General features: G+C 42.0%; 1 protein-coding gene across 3 annotated transcripts in view; it reads right to left on the bottom strand.

Annotated features, from left to right (window-relative positions):
• The window catches only part of BMPER (BMP binding endothelial regulator), a 267,662-nt gene that overhangs the window by 64,681 nt on the left and 180,921 nt on the right, over positions 1-22,060 (bottom strand). For 2 of the 3 annotated variants that reach the window (XM_075125625.1, XM_048839067.2), the window contains one exon: positions 13,194-15,109. The exons of the other annotated variant lie outside the window; for it this stretch is intronic. In XM_075125625.1, coding sequence (XP_074981726.1) covers positions 14,928-15,109 — 182 coding nt within the window. In that variant the 3' untranslated portion in view covers positions 13,194-14,927. Of the gene's footprint in view, positions 1-13,193; positions 15,110-22,060 lie in introns of those variants that run through there. 3 annotated transcript variants of the gene reach the window in all.

Consider the following 22,060-nt stretch of genomic DNA (forward strand, 5'->3'; position numbering starts at 1 on the left):
CAGATTGGCTGCTCCATCAGCCCCTCTGATTGGCCACTCCTGTGCAGCCATTTTGGCTGCCTTGAGGACTTCTCTCTGCTCTATTCTGGGACAGGGTGATGCAGTGCCACGAGGCCTCCAGCAGAGGGCCTCCGGGCATAGTCCACCCTGCCACAGGACCAGACCCTAGATTTGTGTATGCAAGTAGAACTTGTGCGTGCAAATTAAGATTACGTTACCTGCATGCAGGTGCCATTTCTTTCTAGAAGTGATCACACGAGCAAGAATTACTGGTGCAAATTCAGAGGCTCCTAAAGCTACCGCCATCACTGATCTATTCACGGTTGTCAAGTTGTATCTTTAGGGACTTCCCAAACCCATTACTCTTGCATGAGGATAGGAAAGAGATAGCATCAGCTGCTACTGCCCAAGAGCTGTGTTTGTGCTGCATCTATTACCACCCCGGGGGAGATCCTCTGTGCAAAGCCCATTTTCTCAGCCCTTGCATAAGGAACCAGAATCTGGCCCAAAATAACAGATAAACTACTATAACTCAGAAGGAATGCTTAGATTTTATTACTGTAGTTAAAGAAGGCTTAATACTGGAGTATTACTGACTAGTTAACGTGTATGTAGAGAGTGTTTAAAAATATGGAATTCCACTGGCATTTAACCATGTAGAGGAGAATCAGGCTGCTGGGTGTCTTTTGTGAAACGAATGTGATGGTGACGGTCTGTGAGCAGGCCTGTGTTTCACAAATACCACCATCAGAACGAGCAACCTTCGTGGCAGATGCTGCAGAGACCAACTGCGGAGCAGTCCACCACTAATGAAATACCCTCTGATGGTCAAGAGGCGATCCTTGCAGGTCAGGGTTGAGACACAATAGCAGAAGAATACATGAGGATGCTCGCACTGCTGCTGCCAGTGCTAATTCAGATTCTGTGATGGATAATCTCTCTCTCTCCCTCTCCCAGATGATCAATTTGGTTCCTTTCATCAGCAGTAAATTCTCATAAAAATAAATTCAGTTAAAAATGACTAGGAACTTTCATTTTTAAAACAGAATCAATAAAACTTGTACGAAAACTAAAAGTGTCATTAAAGTCTCATTAACAGTCCAACTCACTGCCTTTCCTAACAACATTCTTTTGGCTCTCAATCAAGGCAACGTATGTTAATATGTAACGGCAGCTGCTATATTTTAAGACGTATCTCAAGTTTTCGACCCTGTTGAATGTAAACGATCTCTCAAAATTGCAGCTCCATCCTTAACTTGCTAATGGGAATCAGAGAAAGGAAAGTGGTTGTGTAAGAGTGCGATCCACTTGTGGTGTACCAAAGACAAAGACACCCCCACCCACAATCCAGAAGGGGTCAATGTACACCCATGCATCAGCCATATTGCTTCCAGTTTATTTAGTGAAGTAAAAGGGAACTGATATTTGAAACTACTTAGTTATATTGCTTGAATGAGTTGGTATGCATCATTTATTTGCATTTTCAATGCATGACCCATCATCTACTTATCTGGGGCTCTGGGCATAATACTAGTTAACCTTGATTAATAGATTTTGGAGGAACAAGCAAAATTAGGGGAAAAACACTCTCCCTATGGATTAATTTCTTTCTAAAAGTTGATAATAGCAACAAACAGTAAATTGACCTATCACACAAGATGGTGTTTTGGAAGGTCCATGGTTAGGCCCTGAGCTTGCACACATTCACACATGTTGTGTTCCTTTATGCAGAGTAGTCCCATTGAGTTCAGAGACCTTCGTTTGCCATTTCAGAAGTGTATGCGAGATGGCACTTGTATATACTAAACAGTAATGGAAAGTAACAAATAATGATTAAAAATCCAAGTTACCATAATGTTCACATTCTATACCATGTGTTTTATTAATTTAAAATAAAGTAATTTAAAATCTCCTTCATACTATCCAATACATTACTTGCACATCTTGAAAGTGTAATATATTTATACAATCCTCTTTTGGTATTATTCGTTTAAATAAAAGAAAGACAGAAAAAGAAAGACAACTAAGTGAATGGGAATGGATAGACGTGGTGCATTGACAGAAGGAAGCAATGCTACACAATTCCATGTGCTGTAGCAGAAGACAAGAGATAAATATCAGTACTTCTGAAAACCAAGCCCATCATTTCTGAATGCACTATGACTAAAAGAACTGGGGAACGTGGGCCAGCTTTCAGGAGGGACCTAATTTGGTGTGACACCAGGGTTCAGGAATAGAAGCTGGGGCCAAGCTGCTAGCATACAGATTCTAAAGTCTAAGCACAGAAGACTTGCCTCTCAGCATGCTAAATAAAATCTTTCCTACAACCCTGCTGGCCTGGCTTATTGTCAAAAAATAATGAGTAGTTACATACTCTATTGACTAGGAATTGTAGGTGCTTCAATTTATTTTATTTATTTTAAAAATAAAACCAATTATACATATTTATTCGTCTGAGTGACCTAATTATTTCAAGAATAAATACACATAAAGAACAGTTAAAAGGCAAATCTTTTTACTCAATATAGACAGCACACACTGATGACAAGGAAAGCACCATAAAGACAAACAGATGCCCTTTTAAAAAGGCAAATGATTTGCCCTATCTAAGAGGTTCCACTCACCGCCATAGCATACCTTGGTGTCAGGGTGTGGCATTGCAGGGGTCTTTATATCTAGCACTTCCTGTTGACATCTTCTTTGGCCCTGTGATGGCCTATTTTGGCTATACCCTCCAGCCAGGTCACCTCCTTCCAGTCCTGTGAACTCTTCCAGGCTAACAGAGTCCAGATAAACATCCAAACATTCTGTCCACCCCTCTCGAGCTGCATTAAAGGTCCCTGTTCTTCACCCCTACTCCTGGGCACTGCAGAGTTCTTTCTTTGCTCCATTGACTGAACGCTGCCTCACAGGGCTTTTCCCTGGAGGTCATTCTTCATAGCAGGTTACCCAACTGCCTCCCCTCTCCAAGGACTCTGGCAGCTTCTCCCAAGAACCACTCTGTTTCTTTCAGGCCTTATCTCTAGACATCCTCCAGGAGGCTAACCTGCTCCCTGTGGAGCTCTCCAGCTTACCTCCACCAGGCTCTTCCCAGATAGAGGAAATGGGTCTGGGTTGAGTGGGACTAGAACTGGAACCATTAAGCCAGGTTCAGCATGGGATCTGGTAAACTGAACCAGGCAGCAGAGTTGGAGCCTGGTGAACAGCAGGGACTAGAAGTCAGCAGGGAGCCCAGTTGCCACTTCTGGATCACCTGTCTCCTCCCCTGCCCACATTGGCTTTGCCGGTGAGTTGCTCCTTCTTGCCTCCCAGTTTCCAAAACTCATCATGAATTGTGTGCTCTGAATGCATCTGCTCTGAAGATGAATGAGGGTTGTGTAATAGAGGAAACTGGTGTCTGTAGAACCCTGCCTCATTCATGCAGAAGTTGGAAGGTGTGTCATGAATGAGGCAGCGGCTTGCTTGAAGAGAAAGGAGAGTCTCATGGCTAAGGCAGTTGAATGTGGTCCTGGATTCTATCCCTGCTTCTGCCCACAGAATCCCTGTGTGATGTTGGGCAAGTCATTTAAATCAAAATGTTCACAGGTGGCCCTCAGTTGGGTATTCCTCATTTTCTGGAATCCTATCGTGAGACACCTGAGGTCTGATTTCATAAGCACTGAGCACTCACAGCTGCTACTGAAATTGATTGCAACTGTGCTTTGAATAGATAATGAGCGAAAAAAGTGTAAATACTCTGAAAAGTTAGGCCCAAGATGTGTCAAACTGGGCCCCCAAAATCAGACACTCCTGACAATTTTGGCCTTAATCTCACCATGCCTTAGGTCCCCAGCTGTAAAATGGAAATAATATTACAACAAAAGAGTGTTGTGAAGATGAATTTATTACTGTTTGTGAAGCCATCAGGTACTATGTTGAGAGCACCACATAAACACCCAGGGGGAAATTAATCTGTATTCAGGGCAGGGACCACACACAGTGAATACGGATAAAAAGGAATATTGATTAACTCCTCATTTGCTGAATGAGGCAGGGATTCGGGAGGGGACAAGGGGGAAGAAAGTGATTGTGCAATTAAAGGTTTCAGAGTAACAGCCGTGTTAGTCTGTATCCGCAAAAAGAAAAGGAGTACTTGTGGCACCTTAGAGACTAACCAATTTATTTGAGCATGAGCTTTCGTGAGCTACAGCTCACTTCATCGGATGCATACCGTGGAAACTGCAGCAGACTTTATATATACACAGAGAATATGAAACAATACCTCCTCCCACCCCACTGTCCTGCTGGTAATAGCTTATCTAAAGTGATCATCAGGTTGGGCCATTTCCAGCACAAATCCAGGTTTTCTCACCCTCCACCCCCCCACACAAATTCACTCTCCTGCTGGTGATAGCCCATCCAAAGTGACAACTCTTTACACAATGTGCAAGATAATCAAGTTGGGCCATTTCCTGCACAAATCCAGGTTCTCTCACCCCCTCACCCCCCTCCCAAAAACCACACACACAAACTCACTATCCTGCTGGTAATAGCTCATCCAAAGTGACCATTCTCCCTACAATGTGCACGATATGTGCCTTATTTTGAAGCCTTAACATTTTTTTAAATCGAGGTTTTTAGATACAATAGCAGATAAAGGGGAAAATAAGACAAGGTAATACAATCCAAGCTTTCCTATAACATACACAATATTTCATAGGATATTGGAGCAGCCCCAACATGGCACTGGGGCTCATCCAACACTGGGGTTAACACTCCCAGGCATGACACAATGATTCCAAGCTCACTGGAGGTTTTATCTAATAACAAATGTCCCTAATTCTATAGCACATGCTATACCAACAGGCACATGAGTTTGAAGCGGTGAGTCTCTTACCTTCTATGTCATCCAGCCTTAAACCCTGTAGGTAAAGTCCCTCCTAGTGCAGGTGGACTCTGTTCCTTTCATAACATTTCCTTTCAAAGGCCTGCTTCCCTAATGGGGCTCAACTGTCAGCTCTGGCCTTCACGACTTGTGACTCCTACACTCCCTTTGCGATAGGGCAGGTATTTTCCCTTCTTTTTAAAGAATACATAGCAATTACAAGCCCTAATCCAAAACCCAAGTCAATAGCAATCTTTTCATTGACTTCAATGAGCTTCAGATCATGTCCATATAAGACTTTTCATTCTTAGATCTCAAACAGTATAATTACAACAGTATAATTATTCCCCATTTTGCAGTTAGGGAAATGGAGGCACTGAAGGGTAGAGTGACTTGACCCAAGCAGGCCAATAACAGCTGTGAATAGGACCCTGACCTCCCAACTCCCAGTCCAGTGTTCGAACCAATGGATCACGCTGTCTCCTCCTCTCACAGGAGATGGATACATAAACCTCATCACAGATCTATTAGAATTTCTCATAAATCCTTGATGGAAAATAGTATCATTTGTTGCTTGGGGGTTGTTGTTTTTGCTGAATCAGGGCCTTTATGGAGACAAATAGGAAAAACTGTTGTAGGTGGTGAGTAGGAAATAATCAAGCAACAATTTTTATCAGTGTAAAGATAATAAATATGACATTTATAAGGGAATAAATAATGTTTTTGCAAACATGCTCTCATAATCCTATTCTTACAAAATCATATTTTACAATATTCTGCCAAAACTGCGTAGACACTTACAAACAAGCCTTATACCTAATGTCAAATTACATTTGAAAACTGTACAGTAACATATCCAGTACATTAATCTACATAATCACTTAGAATTCAACAGAGATATAAATTCTGACAACCTGTAGAAGGAGATTTAGTAGAATTTTAAATACATTTTATATGAACCTCAGGAGATACCACTAAAATTCTAGCAAAAGAAAAATAAGCGACTTTAAACATGCAATTGTAAACATCCCAGAAAAATGTTCTTTGACATTATTGGGCATTAACCTTAAACTGCATGTAAAATATCTCAAGTAACCAATATATACATTAGTGGCTCCAGACATCTAAGATGTATGCTACACAGTGTAATTATCCCTCCATTTTCTCTTTCTGTTAACCTTCTCAGGGTAATAAACAGCTACTCTAAACCAACAGGGAGACACAAAGACCTTCAGTCTCCAGATTTGAAACCAGTGTAATTCCATGGACTCTTGTGGAGTGACTCCTCATTTATATCTGTGTAAGTGCAAGGAGAATCAGGACCAAAGTTCAATTTGGTGGAGTTCAGATTCCTATATACACTTAGGCTCAGACTCTCAAATGTATTTAGGTGCCTAAGTCCCCTTGAGAGCTTAACCTGCAGCCAAAACCCTTCATATGAGGAGACAGTTTTTCTTCCACACCCATTCTTTTGCTTCACCTTTTTTGCCTCTGCACTACTACACATCCATTTAGGGCCCGGGCCAGCATTCATTGACGTCACTGGGAGTATTTCCATTGGCTTCCATGGGCATTGGATCAGGCCCATGAAGATGACTAATACTGGAACTAAATTAAAACAATTAATTTCCTGTTTCAAAAATCCTCTTTCCTTCTTAAAGTTACACATATCACTTATTTCTTCCTTATTATATTAATTGAAGACCCATTTCACCTTCATGAAAATAAGTTAAATATAGCAAATTGCTTTCAAAATATTTGCTCTTTCTTTCGCTCACACAGAGGAATTCAGCCACAACAAGAATGATGGTAACAAACTATACGCTGAGTTGAGATATTTTTATTCCACTGGAATAGTACCAGAGATTCAGGCTTGGCAAGAAGCCAAAGCCAGTTATCCTTAATAAGCCAAGTGATTTCTTGAAAGACAATTGGTTTTTTAGCAGTCAGGTCAGTAGCGTGGATCACTTGCACTACTACAAAGACTGGGATAGTCCTCCACTAGAGCCATGGTAGTGTTATTCTCAACTCAAACCAGTCTTACGCTGGTGTAATTACAGTGACTTCAGTGAAGTTATTCCTGATTTACACCCATGCAACAGCAGAATTAGGCCCACTACATTTTTACTTTTCATCAGCAAAAAGTATGAAAATAAAGCTGGAAATTAGGCAGTCCAAAACCTTCAAGCACAAAATCATCAGATGCAATCTCTCCAACCCTTTACAACTGTAATGCCAACTAATGCTAGAAAACATCTGCAGAGCTGGAATACTCTAGCAGGTTTCAGTGGCATGCACCTATAAAAGCCCTGATTATAGAAATAATAATGAGATACCAAGCTATCATGGTATTATTGAGCCCAAGAGTTTAGGACTCGAGCCTGCCAGGAACTGAACACTCTGGCCCTGATCCAGATTGGCATCTCCTTCCTTTGAAGTTTTTAAGGTCAGGCTTGACAAAGCCCTGGCTGGGATGATTTAGTTGGGGACTGGTCCTGCTTTGAGCAGGGGGTTGGACTAAATGACCTCCTGAGGTCCTTTCCAACCCTGATATTCTATGATTCTATGATCAATGGGATTATTTATATGCTCAAAATTGTGCATCCTTAAATGTGCTTTGTAGGATTGGGTCCAGCTACTTACCTGGAGTTAGGGTGTCCTAAAAGGTTTCACACACCTTTTTCTGAAATATGGTACTATCTATCACTGGAGTCTATAGAGCATTGGCTTGTCAGGTCTGGCAATTCTTATATTCCGATAATTTCACTTGGACGCGCAAAAAAGGAATTATACTGATGCTGCTGGAATGATATCGTATGGTGTTAGGAATCAAATGGGGGCATAGTAAATAGTACAAATCCATAAAATATTCTGCTCTCCCTGAAAGCCACCGATCCCCTTCACAGGGATCTGCATAAATCATAACAAAATTTTTGAAAACAAATGAATGACTACTCAGATTCATAATTCCACACTTAAAATCTCTTACAATTTTTAAAATGCAGCTTTATGTACAAATTAACAGCTGCAAAGTAAGATCTGCATTGCTGAAAAACTTGTGAGCTCTTATTGTAATTATAATGGAACAACTGGGGATTGTTTTGTGATCATTGAAATATATATCCCATAGAGAACCAAAACATGCTTGTTATATAGCGGGAGCACCAGGCAGCCCTCTTTGACTTCTGCAGGCATATGCCTAATCCTGACCCAGGAAATAAAACCCTTTTCCTAACTTCAGATCTCTTGTTCCTATTTTGGTCACAATCCCAGCTCACAGCAGAACGTAAGTATGTCACGTACCATTTATGGAGGAGGAAATCACATGTTCAGATCTGAATTGAACGCATTCTCTAAGAATGACAGTGTAACTATGATGAGGAAAATTCTCCGATTACAATGACTAGGTTCTTTTTTCCCCACTCTTCTCTGACCCTTGCTTCAGTTTGCGCTGCTGCTTCTCTCATTGCCTTATGTTATTGCACCATCTTCTGAACACAGAGTCAAGGCTATTTCAGGCATCCAGGTATGGTCTGGATTTTACAATCTACTGCGGATAATTCTATGCAATTCTTAAATATGGTATTTGGAGCTCAAATACCACAGTGACAAAGGCACTAAAAATTCCTAATATGTACAACTATCTTCATTGGCTAGGGACAGGAAGATGAGAACAAAAGCATTGTGTAGTGTCCATACAGGTGTATGCCTTTTTCCAGGAAAAAAAATTACACAGGAAAATGTCTCTCTGAGTATGTCTACACTGCAATGTAAGCCCAGAGTTAGTGGGACTCAAATCATCTGAGCCATATTAGGGAACCCTGGGCTTGAGCATCTACATTGTCTTTTTATCCGTAGGTTAAGACTTTTCTGACCCATGCTCTGGGCTAGGCATCCACACTGCAGTGTGCAGACCCATGTCAAAGTAACCATATCCCAGTCCCTAGCACCTCCCTTCCCCCCGAAATGTGACCGCTCTAGCCCTAGGAATGAGGAGCTCTGTGGGAAATCTTTACTGCTCACCCTGCACATTACCAGGAAGCAGTTTGCTTTGCAAAAGGCTAGATGGGTTTGCTCTCCATTGCAAACCCAGGAGGCTCTCTGATAGCATGCTTGCAGATGGGTGATCAGAACACAATGGGTTAACGCTGACCTGAGTTGCTATCATTCACCAAGGGGTGGGGCAAGGTGTGTGTGCTTCCATTTTCAATAGAGTGGATTGTTGGGATAGACAGGACTAAGGAAGTTGTCACATGGAATTGTGGGATACCTGTAGCCAGACAGACAGCCCCCCCCCCTCTCAGACCAGCATTGCTGGGAACACAAGGGAGCCAAAACAACAGGGCACTTATCAATTCCAGCACAGCCTTTGAAGCTGTGAGAAGCACAGGTGTGCTGCTACAATGTGCCTCTGGGAACATATACAACGATTAGGCTCACAGCAGACAGAGAAGCTGTGACAGACATGGCTCTTAGCCCCTACTAAATAGCGTGATGCACACACCCCAACATCCTAGGTGGGAAAATATTTACCCTAATAAAAGGAATGTCCAGTAGTCGAAACTTATTGTTTCTCTCCCTTGCAAGTGTAAACTACTCTTGCGAGAGCTGGCGTCACCCAGACAGACCAGCCCCAATTTGGCATAAGAAAGGAGAAAGAGAATAAAGGAGTACAGAGGTAAAAGTATGGGACCTACAGCACCATGATTTTTGAGTGCTTTTCACTATCTATCTGCTGGTCAGATAAGTGACAGCCTCCCAAGGCTTCTGCAGCTAAGAGGGTCCCTAAGCCTTGTCCCTTATTCGTCTTTCCGCAGAATTGAGTGACCGATCCTGGCTTGGCACCGCTGGAATCGAGAGATGCAAGGAGGGTAAGAAGCACCCACATCTGATCTCCTATCTTTAGTGTACACATATTTTGAAATAGAGCTCTATACTTTGTTTTCTTTCTTTGGGATTGTGGCTTCAGTTTTGTAACTTGTTTGTGTGTGTAACATCTCTACATTTAAATAAGTAGGCACTAGCAATTTTGTAACCACATGATTAGAATCTAGTTTAATAAATTTTGGTAACCATTTGTGCATAAGCCTGACTTGTTTCTCTGGTTTACTGTAAAGCAGCCAACACAATTAAAGAACCTCAGCCGTTTTGGCTATAAAGCCTGGCCATTTGGTGAGAGTACTAAGAGCCTAGCGTTGAGTTGTGCCGCCTCCACGGGGCAAACTCTTGGGGCGCCTGTCAGTCAATCCTGACTGTCCACTGCAAAGGAGCTCTGAGCTCTAGCAGTTAAAGTCACGGGTGTGGAGAGGCTCTTAATGCTGCCATTGGGGCACCTGTCAGTCAGTGTTGACTGCCCACTGCGAAGGAGCTCTGAGCTCTAGCAGTTAAAGTCACGGGTGTTTAGGACCTTGGGGCATCCGTCAGCCTAGCCCGGGCTGCCCGCCGCAAAGGGACAGTGCATCCTAGGGTTAAAGTCACGGATGGTATAAAACGGGCATAGCTGGCACCTCACCAAACATCCTTGGCCATTGGCTAACAATACCTCTGGATGACTCCCAGGACCTGAGTCAAGCAGGGCTGCAGCTACACTGCAAAGCAATAGGGCTTGAACCCTGGCTCCCAGCTTGACTCAAGCTTGGACCTTGCAGGGTCCTGGGACCCTGGGTCAGTTGCAATGTAGCCATAAGAGGGGTCAGCCTTGAGCCAGGGCTCCAGCATGGGCTTACCTTGCATACCCTCTGAAGCATTCTTCTCTCAACACAAGGCTTCCTGAAGCAGTGGAATCAGGGAACACAGGAGAAATGCATCCTAACTCTCTGTGTTTCTGTAAAGAACACATCTCCCAAATGTAGAGACTTTGTCAAAAATACGTTCTTAGGTAAGAGTCGTCTGAGGCTAACAAGGCTGAAAGGAGCTTCCAAGGTTTGACCATCTTACCACTGCATCGCCAAATTCTGCTGCTTAAATCTGATCCTTCTACTCTTCTGGCTCTGCATATTTATGGCACGTTACTCTGTCATTGCAATGGACCCCTAGTGTACTTTGAAGAAGGGCAAATAGAAGATTTCTAACCAGACACCCAAAGTCCATTTTAGTAACACTAAAGTGTTGTGAGAGGCCAGCTGGAGCTCTCCAGTTGTTTGTACCTCTCCTGCACCAGAGAAGCAAGTTATATCTTCTAGGGTCGCTGCTGGAAATGTCTCATCTCCTGCAAGAAAATAGCTACCTATGGGTAGGATATTAGGAACCCTTTCATTACCATCTTTTCACTTTTAGCAGATTCACAACTTTTTTTCCGTGTGAAAGACCTTGCCGGAAATACTGAAACATCTACAGAGGTTTGTGATACACCCAAATTATTCATTTTGAATAGTATTACCTCTCCATGGTTCACAACTCCCAGCAATGATACCGATTAGATCAAAAAAGAGCAGAAAGAAAATACAATTATACTAATGTATTTTGTCAATAAATTGAGACCCTTTGGAACAAAGGCAATGGCAAAAATTTGGGATTGCTTGAACCCAAAGCAGATCTTCTTACACTGGTAAATAACACTCTGCATTCTACCAATGAGAACCAATATACCATTTATATTATATTTATGTTTTTAATCAATTGACCTCAAAGCACTTTACAAAGATGGGTAAATATCAATTCCATTTTCTTGAGATGGAAACAGAGGCACAGAAATTAAATGACTTGCTAATGGTCACATGACAAGTCAGTAGCAGAGCGAAAAATACAACTCTGGTCTCTTGACTCCCAGTCCTCTATTCCACCCATTGGACTACAGTGCCTCTCCATGGACTTTTCTTTTAGACCATTGTTTCATTAGAACCTGTGCTCTCTTGAAACAGGCAGCAGCCTTTGAATTTGCACCAAGGCACACTAACAAATAGGCATAAGCAATATCAAGGTTTTAATGCACAAACTTGGTGCAGGTATCGGAGTATGATTTCTATCCAAGAATATCAAAACAGCAACCAGTACATTGTTCCTGATCCAATGGCTAAAAATATGCTATCGTCATGGCATATTAAAGCTGGATCTGCTTTGCAAATGACAAAAACAACATCCATAACCATATACTAGAAGTTTCCAGCTCTAGTGTACCAGGATTAATATTTCACAGCAGAAGGATGGCAGGAGTCAAATGAATTCAGCACCTCTGAGCAGCTCTATTAAGGAGGCATCTGTGGTGAAATTTTTGCTCCCGTAAAATTAATGGGAGTTGTGCTATTGACTTCAAGCAAGTCAAGACTGCAGCCCTATAATATTTTGGGAGGAAGGGGAAAGGCAAATAGCTTCTGCATTCTCAGCTGAGATTGATGCTGAATTCCTCAGCTGGGCGCAGGGCATTACAGATGTTCATGTGGAAGTTCTGCTGACTAGAACCTTAACAGTGATACTCTGCCCAGTCATGCATGGGTCTCAGGGGAGGATGAAGCAGCCTCTTTCCCCCCATGAGCAGGGCACAGTACAGCCCTACCATTCCCTTGAGTACTCGGCAAAGGAACCGTTGGTACCCTACAGCCCCAGAGTGTAATAACTAGGAAGGTATGACAAAGCAAAGCTAAACTACGATGTATCTGAGATGATACACAGGTCAGGGTCCAAACTGAAGCAGTCTAGCCTAAGCGTTTGTTTTTTCATAGAAACTTTGGGCCACACCTAGGCTTCATCTGGTGTAAACTGGCATAACTTTATTTACTGGTGGAGCTATACTGACGTATAGCAACTGAGGACATGTCTCTTTACCTTTCATTCATCGTGATCATTCAGAACAAAACCTGATGAAAAATCCTCAGGAGATGCACAGTATTCCCATGAGCAGTTTGTGTGTGTTGTGCTTAACCTTTGTTCATTTTTAAGTAAGTTTTATTGATGGATTTGTAAAAATAAAAAATACCCACTTAATACTAGAGCAGGGCAAATAACATGTTCAATGGATTAGCCTCACTCCCACCCCCACCGTGGAATATCCCAAACAGATTGCTATTTCCTCAGATTTAATTTATATTTGAATTTGTTAACAAATATCATTTCATGTTTTTACTCTATGGACTGATTGCAAACATTCTGAATTTCAGCAGCATTGCTACATTGTGTGATTGGTTAGATAAGTATTGTTTCTGTGTCCCGATTGGATGAGCACTTGCACATTTACAGTTTGGTTTCCAAAAATACTTGCTTGTGTGACTTTGAAATTTGCTTTCCATAAACCCTTTTTGCCTGTAAAACTTAATCACTTGAATATTCACAGAAAAAACAAACACAGAGTGCTCATGAAGTGACCAAGTCAAATTTAAAAAATTTTAGACAAACATTCATGGAAAACTTTTGGATTTATTGACCCAGCTCTCTTTAACACTAGTGTATGTAGCATTTTGCATATGATTATGCTGTGTTAGATCTGCTTACCAAATAGCTTCACCCATGACACCATCATAACCATATATAACTAGAAACTGTTAAGCCCTTTTACTCAGAGTGAATTCAGACACAGTGAAGCTGCTGTTGAAGTAGATTAAAGTCCTGATTTTTCTTCCCAGGCAGTATGAAGTGCAATTTCAATTCAAGTTAGAGAAGTTTCAATTATAGTGAAGTAGCGCTGAGGGGAAAAAAGGTTACTTCATTATAAGTTCACCTCAAATGCCTACTGAAGGTTCCCATTGATCAGACCCTCCTGGAGGTTTCTATGGCAAGAGACATGTAACTTGCCCTCCCCCTGCTCCCCAGCTTGAGAGAGCCGTACAACATAAATTATGATATCTGGTGGAATCACATCTCACTGCATCTCCATTGGGAAGATTTCAGCAGTCAAGCAAACTTCACAAATCTATAAGTTAATGAAGATAGATGAAATTGGTGAGCTGCTGGTATTTATCATTTAACATTTTCTACATTGTTCTTTGGGAGAATTTGCCTTTGGGTTCTAAACATGCTGACCAATTAAATGAGTTACTAAGAAAGGGAGCCAACATTATTTTAAGTATCAAGCTGCAGCAAAATCAAATTGCATCTCACTTCACAATATTTAGATTTTGTTAATCCAATAATATTTCTAAGAATGTATGAAACAAAACCAATGGCTTAAAACATGGCAAGGGGGCTAAAGTTTTTTTTTCTGTTTCTTTACTGTTCATTCCCAGTTAATGCCAAATATAACACATATAGGATATTTAATTTATTAAATAATAAGAGGTCAGTTTTTCAATGGGAGCTGCTGCATGTTGAACACTTTTGAGAATCTGGCCATTGATTCTTTGGTTCTGTTACCAAAACAAATCTCTCTTTCTTGGCAGTTGGCCAATCCAGTTTTGGAAGTCATTTTATACAGTGATTCAATGAAGCATAAAATCCAATCCCTAGCTTCTCTGCACCATTAAACCCTGTCACCAATCACTAGACAGCTCTGAGATAAACATGAAATATTCCTAGATAAATCCTCCATCTCCAAAGAAACGTGTTTCCTGTATAACTGTAAATCCAGGTTCTCTGTTGAAGATAATCCGGTCTGGCAATGCTCTGGCCCGAGAAAAATTTCCTGGGAAACTACAACTTTATGTAATGGCAAAGTCATCCAATGTTTTCATGCCACTATATTGTATTAAAAACACCTGTTTTATTTATACAATGACTCAAATGGCTTACAGATTAGGATCCTACAAATAATACATAAACTTTATAGCAAAAAATATACATAAAATAATTCATCCTTCCATTGTTTACATAAATGATGTATATTTCTCTGTGTGTGTATATATATATATGTTGTATTTATATTTGGTGTACAGATGTGTATTTACACACACACAGTATACATTATATATAAATAAATGTATATACGTTTGTGTGTGTATATATAAATAAATGCATATATGTGCCTGTGTGTGTATATATAGACACATAAATATACATACACACACATATATACACAAACATTGAGTATGTGTGTACTTTGCAGAATCTGCATACAAACAGTGCAGTCCTTCATTGGCTGTGAGCTTCAAAGGTATGAAAGATACCAACATTAAAGTCCTCAGATATAGAACTAATGTCACCGTTGTGGACAGAGGACTGGCTTGATGCATCTTCCTTTGTGATGAACTAAGTTTGCTGGACAATGGCAACCTGCAACACATGGCTTATTGCATGGACCAATCTCATTCCAGTTGTCACATGTTTTGACACATCCAGGGCCACAGGTATCATACACTGCACCATGTTTACACTGGGTTGCTGAAAGGCAGTTAAAAAAACAAAACACGTGATTGATAAAGATCACATGACTAGGATTAAAGATATGCCATTCTAATTACATTTTTTAAAACCACAGTGCAATCCTTTATCTCTATAACATGTTAGTCATAGTTGCAGATATTTAATAGAACATCATAGCATCAGAGACAATCATATGAAAAAGTGCTTTATATAGAGATTCTGCTATATAGTGCTAAAGATGAGCGTGAACCAAAATCAGATATCTAAAATAATCCTGATCTTTGTGAGAATTCTAATCCGGATACTAACTTCAGAGCTGTCTTTATCAGTATAAAGTGCAGAAACAAAATTCTGGATCCAGAATACCTCCAAACTTGGGTAAAGTTCACATCTAGAACCAGATCTGAATTTTATAGTTTAGGCTTATCTCTGCTTTGACTGTATAGATGGTATAATGCCTTTCATCTGAGATTCTTGCAACATTTTACAAAGGCAGATAAATAACCTCATGATGTCCATTTTTCAGATGGGGAAACCAAGGAACCAGAAAGGTGAAGTCACTTGCTCAAGTTTCCATTAACAACCAGTGGCAAAGTTGACAGTGACAAGTCTTCCAACTCACAGGCATTGCTTTTAATTTCACTAATAGAATTGTACATTGCAGCAAGTCAAAACGGTGCTGTGAGTTCAACAGCATCACCACATGTTGGGGGGAAAAAACTCTGCTATCCACTTATATCAAGGGGTCACTGAGGTCAGTGCTTCTTATGTTTGGTGAGGCCAGTATGTGCCCCATGCAGTTGACATTTCAATGTATTTTCAATATAAATGACTATGCAGGGCTAAGCTACCACTACTAGATTAGAACGTTCAACTCTTAACATTGTATACTCTATTCCAGTATGGAGAATAATACATGGCTCAACAATAAATAAAAGGCTATTACTCTTTCAGAGGGCTGTGCTGAAGAAAGCACCATCAAGCGGTTTACAAATGGCAATAGACTCACAAGTATCCAGAATCCTATCTTGCTATTTACAGTTAAGTGGCTGCACAAAAAAGGTTGCTTCTCTCTTGAGAGGTATTACAGGTCCACTACTTTTTAAAGAATGCAAGTCACACCGATTCTGTTAGAGACAGAACAGGGCTAATTTTTTCCATGTATGGGGCTTAGAATGCCATTACAGCATTGCCATTATTCACAAAGAAAAAGCAAGCAGAGATACTCTTATTAAAATACAAAATCTTGTAGTAATGTCATGCTAAGGTTAGGACTTTAAAAGCTAGGTTGACCCAGCTACATGGCTCGGGGGTGAAAAATTCTGACCTAACTAAACCCATAGGTGTAGTTTGACTGCTATATTTTGAGGTGGGGAGGTGCAAAGTATGGGTGTGCCCCTGCACACACACATGTGCACATTGTAGCCATGGCTCACTGGCTCTCTCCCCCAACCTGGACTGGATACCTGGGCTGGTGGTGCTGGGGAGGGGGATGGGACGGCTTAATGATGGAGCCCCAGCTGCTGCTGGCTGGGGTCACTCTGGCACCAGCTGCTGTGGCAACATGGCTGCTCTGGTGCTGCTGTGGCCGCCTCCCTGCTCGTGCTACTGCCGAGGAGGTGTCACATGCCAGGTCCCTGTTTTCCCCCTGCCCATTCATGTATCCTCTTTCCTTCCCCTCCCCTTTCTTCTGCCCATTGTCCCCTGCCCCATTCCCTTCTCTTCCCCCTGCCCCATCCCCCTTTCGCTGCCCACTGTTTCTTCCCCCCACCCCACCCCTTGCCCTGCCCCCCTGCTCGCACTCCCTGTTGTATAGGAGGCACAAGGACCCAGGAGGAAACATGACGGGGTGGGGGAAGCACAGCATGGGAATTAAATGATAATTACTGTGCAAGTGGAATACTGAAAAATACAATAGCTGACATTTAAACCTGTTTGGGCATTTCACATTTTAAATTGTGATTGATCCAAAACATTCCACTTTGACTTTAAGTCAACCAACAACTAAAAAAAAAGAAAAAAAAGGGGGAAAAAAGTTAAATATACAGTTAAAAACCTCCCCTGGATTGTTGACATGGGTCATTACCATGTAGACACAGAAAACAGAAGGGATGCTTTCATGTCCACCTTCTGATGCAAATACTTTTTAAAAATTTGAACACTAGTGATGTTAACTTTCCTAATATGTTAATACAAAACAAAAACTTACTATCAATGTTGCAAATAATACAGCATTTTGCACTATTACCAGTCCACTAGCATTTTTCCACTCATCTTCAAAAACATATGTTTGGCATTGCTGCTTACAATCTGGTCCTGACTTTAGGCTTTTAACAACTAGCTCCTAATTGTCCATATCTATTACTGCATTAATGGGAATTTACAGCTTTTAGTTACCCACTTGCAGAGAAAGTCTCTTGTTGTTCCACTGCACAAAAACACAGATATCAAATATGAACTTTTGAACCGCTTTGTTTTTCACTGATATCTGACAAATCTAGTTAAGATAATGTCTGATGTCTAATAAGAGTCCCAAATTGCTGCCTTTCTCAAGTCGGCCTCCAGCTGCTTTTCTGCATTCTAAAGTCTACCGAACTTTCTGAGTTAGGATTTCCAAATGACTACAGAGTGCTGCTTTTTCTGTTATGGTTGCCCAGCCTTCCCTTTCCTGGTGTTTCTTAGGACATCCAGTCTGGGCCTCACTCATGGTACTTGTTGCTTACAATTTGGATTCATCATTTCAGGAGCATTCTTGCCTGTGGAAGGAAGGGGACCTGAACAAGCCCTTTAATTATACCGTTTTGCCTGTATTTCTAACTGCTCCAATGTCTATCAAATGTTCATTAAAAAGTTAGAAGCTCTCTCCTCTCTCACAGAGGCACACAGAGGAAACTGACTAGAGTAAGATCTAGGAGAAATTCCACCAGGGACAAAATTATTTGGGGAAAAAAATTGTGCACTTTAGACTTAAATTCTGCAAATGAGAGGGAACCAGGAGGACAAAACAGCTGGTTGAAACCAACATATAAGTGGAAATGATGACATCTGGAATCACCCTCTAACAACAACCCTTAATACACAGGAATCAAAGGAGAAAATCACTTAGCTGACAAGAGCTCATGAGAGCCAGTCCCTGGATGAAGTGGCTTTCTCAGTTCTACTACCTGCACCTCCCTCCTTATCATTGCCCAAACCATGCCTTCCCTTTTCTTTAGTATTGCCACAGCCACCCCTTCACAGGGAATTACTTCCCCCTTACCAGACTGAATCTTCTACATATGTCTTCTGAGCTCCAGAGGCTAAAAGTTAATACTCCACTGCCCAAATACCTTTGCCTTCCCCTCAGTCATCCTGGCTAGAATGTTTCTTTTCCTTCCTCAGCCCCATAAACACCTCTCCTCTGTCTTCATCTGCCCCACTCTCTCTCTCTCACCTCCTTTTTCCCCACTCTGTCACTCCCTCACCAGCCCCCTCACTTCTCTTTCTATCCTCTTAAACCTCCTTCCCTTATTTCTCCCCTTCTCTCACCATCCCGAGCTCCTTACTCTTCCCCTTATATGCTTTCTTATTCCCCATATCCATCCTCATAGCTTCTCACTCTCCTCTCAACTCATCTGCTTCCCACACACCCCTTCTTGCCCTTCCAAATCTTCTCAATTTACACATTGGTCTCACCAACCCCTTCATACCATAACCCATCTTTTTCCTTTTTATCCTTTTGTAACAAATCTCCCATTCACTAATGTCTTCTCCACACCCTTCTCTTAGTGTCATCTTAGATCACCTGTGCACTGTATGCCTTAAACAGCAGTGAACATGTGCTATTCATTTAGAAAATGAGTAGCTAGAGGATCCACTTTCTGGTTAGAGGGGGGGAAAAGTGTGTAGAGAACAGAACATATATTTAGTCTCCTGCGCATCCCATTTGGCTGACAGTCCAGACAGCATAAGTATTCTAAAGAATATTATTTAGCCCTGAGGTAGGCACACAGCATTCTGGGTATAAGAATTGGCAAGCACACGAGACCTGTGTTTTATAACACACAAAAAAATAATTAAAACCTGACTTTATTAATAAGTACACTCCATTCCCATTAGAATACGAGCCTTCCAAATATCCTGCAGTCTATGAAATGTCAAACAGGAAATGAAAGTCACAGATTACTAAATTTTATGATATATATATTGTTTCATAACTAGAAATGTTTATCCCTAAATAGGACAAAATAATGGTAATGGTAGGGTTGAACAAAAGGCAGCTAAAGCTTAAAACCTTGATACTGGTTGTTGTTACCATAAGAAGTGTATGGAGGCACTTTATTTTTTATGAGGTCCCTGCGCAGTCCATACAGTTTTGTGGTATAAAATGTTCCATCCTGACACCACCCAGATATTGATAGCGTGAGCTGAAATAAAGGTCAGATGATCAAATACAGAGTATCTGCTGGCCCGTGGATATTTGTAAATGGGAACAAGATTACCCTTTGGAGGAACTGTAGAGGCCCTTTGTGATTTGGGCCCCCTTAGGTCCTTTTGCAAATCTGAGCCATCACTGAGATTTTCAAATCCCAGGGAATTTAGAGACACAACTTCCATTACAATTAATGAAAAATGCACGTACAGATCACGAAGCTGGCTTTGAAAAAAGTCTCAGTCCTGGCTAGGAGGCCCAGATCCCAATGAGATTTGAGTGTTTTAGGCTATGTCTACAGTACAGCCTATGTTGGCATAATCTATGTAGCTTAGGGGGGTGGTTTATTCACACCCCAAGAAACATAAGTTACACCAACATAAGTGTTCATGTCTCCCATCAGCATAGACTGTCTTCCCCAGACGTGCTGCCCCGGCACAGCTGCATTGGTACAGCTACAACACTGCACCGCTGTCTGTGGAGACATGGCCTTACTTCCCCCTTTGAAAAGTCCAGCCCCTATACTTTATTCTTGCCTTCCAAATGGAGTATCAAGTGGAAACTTACTCAAACACATGCTACTTTCCTGAGGAGATCCCCAAGGATTTTCAACCAAAAAAGCAAGAAAAGGGTGCTAGTGTTTTTGAGGGGATGTTACAGAGGTGAGAAGTTTCTACAAATGTCCATTTTAATGACGGGGGGGGGGGGAGAAGGGTTGTCTTGACTAATAGCCTTTCAAGGCCTTGGTAGAGGATTTATGGACACCCCTTGCTCAAAATGTTGTCTCAAGGGGTGTTTTGTCCTTAGAAAAGTTCTTATCTTTGATGACACTGTAGAAAAAAAGGCAAAACGTTCTATCACTATAGACATCCCCTTATTAAAGGAGTCTCTTTCACTGATACAGCGCCATTCCAACCGGCTCATGCTTACAGGGAACATTGCATTAGTTTCCCATTTGTGTCAAAGGAAGCAAGAGAGCATTAGCTGCTACAATTGTAAAAGTTAGGTTAGGCCACTGGTGTGCTGAAACCATTGCCTCTCATGACGACTAATGTTGTCTCATTGGTTCCTAATACTCCCCACTCTATCTCTACGTATAAAACAGGAGATGGATCGATTGTAAACTCTTTGGGGCAGAATCCATCTTTCCATTCTGTTTGGACAGAGCCTATTACAGTGGGGTCCTCGTCTATTACTAGAGATCCTAGGCAGTCTTGCAATAATAAAAAGTAAAGAGAATCCAGGCAGCTCATGAAAACAAGGCAAGGGCTGTTTTCTTCAGGCTCCAGTCTGACCTGCTTCTGGATGCATCAATGGATTAAAATGACACATGTCATTAATGCTTTATGGGGCCACATTTAGGGAGCAGTACATTCACATAGGCACATTCTGTCTGGATTTCTCTGTTCCTTTGTAAAGAATAATTAGAGATTTCAGGAGCACTCATATATTTATCTGTTTCATTCATCCCTCCCTGCTATTGTATCCTCCATGTAATGGAAAATTATGATGCAAGGGTAGACATTGAGTCACACAATCACCAGAATAGATCGCAGAGTAACAGCTCTTTGACCAGCAGAGAGTATCCCACTCATCTTTCCAAACTATAATTAAGCCTGCAAGTCTGTCATGGAGGTCACGGAAGTCACAGATTCTGTGACTTTCCAGAACCTCCGGGACTTCAGCAGCAGCCTTGGGCCAGCCGCACCCGCCGCTGCCGGGGCATTCTCGGGCCGCCCCGCACTGCCCCTCCTCCAGCAGCAGTGGCAGTCCTGGGTCACGCCACCACCCCCACCCCTGCACCTGTGGTGTCCCCAGTCCACCCCCTGCCCCAGAGCACCCAAGATTTAGTCAGGGGCATATAGTACAAGTCATGGACAGGTCATGGACCATGAATTTTTGTTAACTGCCCGTGACCTGACCATGACTTTTACTAAAAATACCCATGACTAAATCTTAGTCTTAACTATAAGACTTCCTCCCTCCCCCAGGCTGCAGGGACACAGGGAGAGTGCCACTGCCAGGGGGAGAGCAGCCTCATTGCTGCTGGGCATCTCCATGTGCCTCCCCTCCATGTGTCGTCCGTCCCTGGCAGCGCCCCATGTCATCTTTGGGAGCATCTTGCCATTTTCACCCACAATTGGGGCAAGATTACCATGGACAGTTGGGTACTGGAGATCATCCACCATGGATACACCACAGAGTTCCTCTCTTTCCTGCTGGACCACTGCCCTGCCCCGCCCCCCCCCCCCCGGCCTCCTCCTTGAGGACCTATCCCATCAACTGATCCTCCAACAAGAGGTGTATGCTCTGCTCCTCAAGGGGGCAACAGAGCCTGACACACTTCACTACAGGGGACAAGGCTTCTACTCACCATACTTTCTCATCTCAAAGAAGGGCGGAGGGCATCGTTCCAGTCTAGATCTTCGAGTGCTCAATGCATTTATTAAAAAGTCCAAATAAGGTAGGGTCATGCTGGCATTGATTATCCCCTACCTACCTGAAGGAGCCTGGTTCATGGCTCTCAACATGAAAGACGCTTACTTCCACATGGACAT

Source organism: Caretta caretta, chromosome 2 (genome assembly GCF_965140235.1).
Source record: "Caretta caretta isolate rCarCar2 chromosome 2, rCarCar1.hap1, whole genome shotgun sequence".
Classification (NCBI taxonomy): Eukaryota; Metazoa; Chordata; order Testudines; family Cheloniidae; genus Caretta; species Caretta caretta.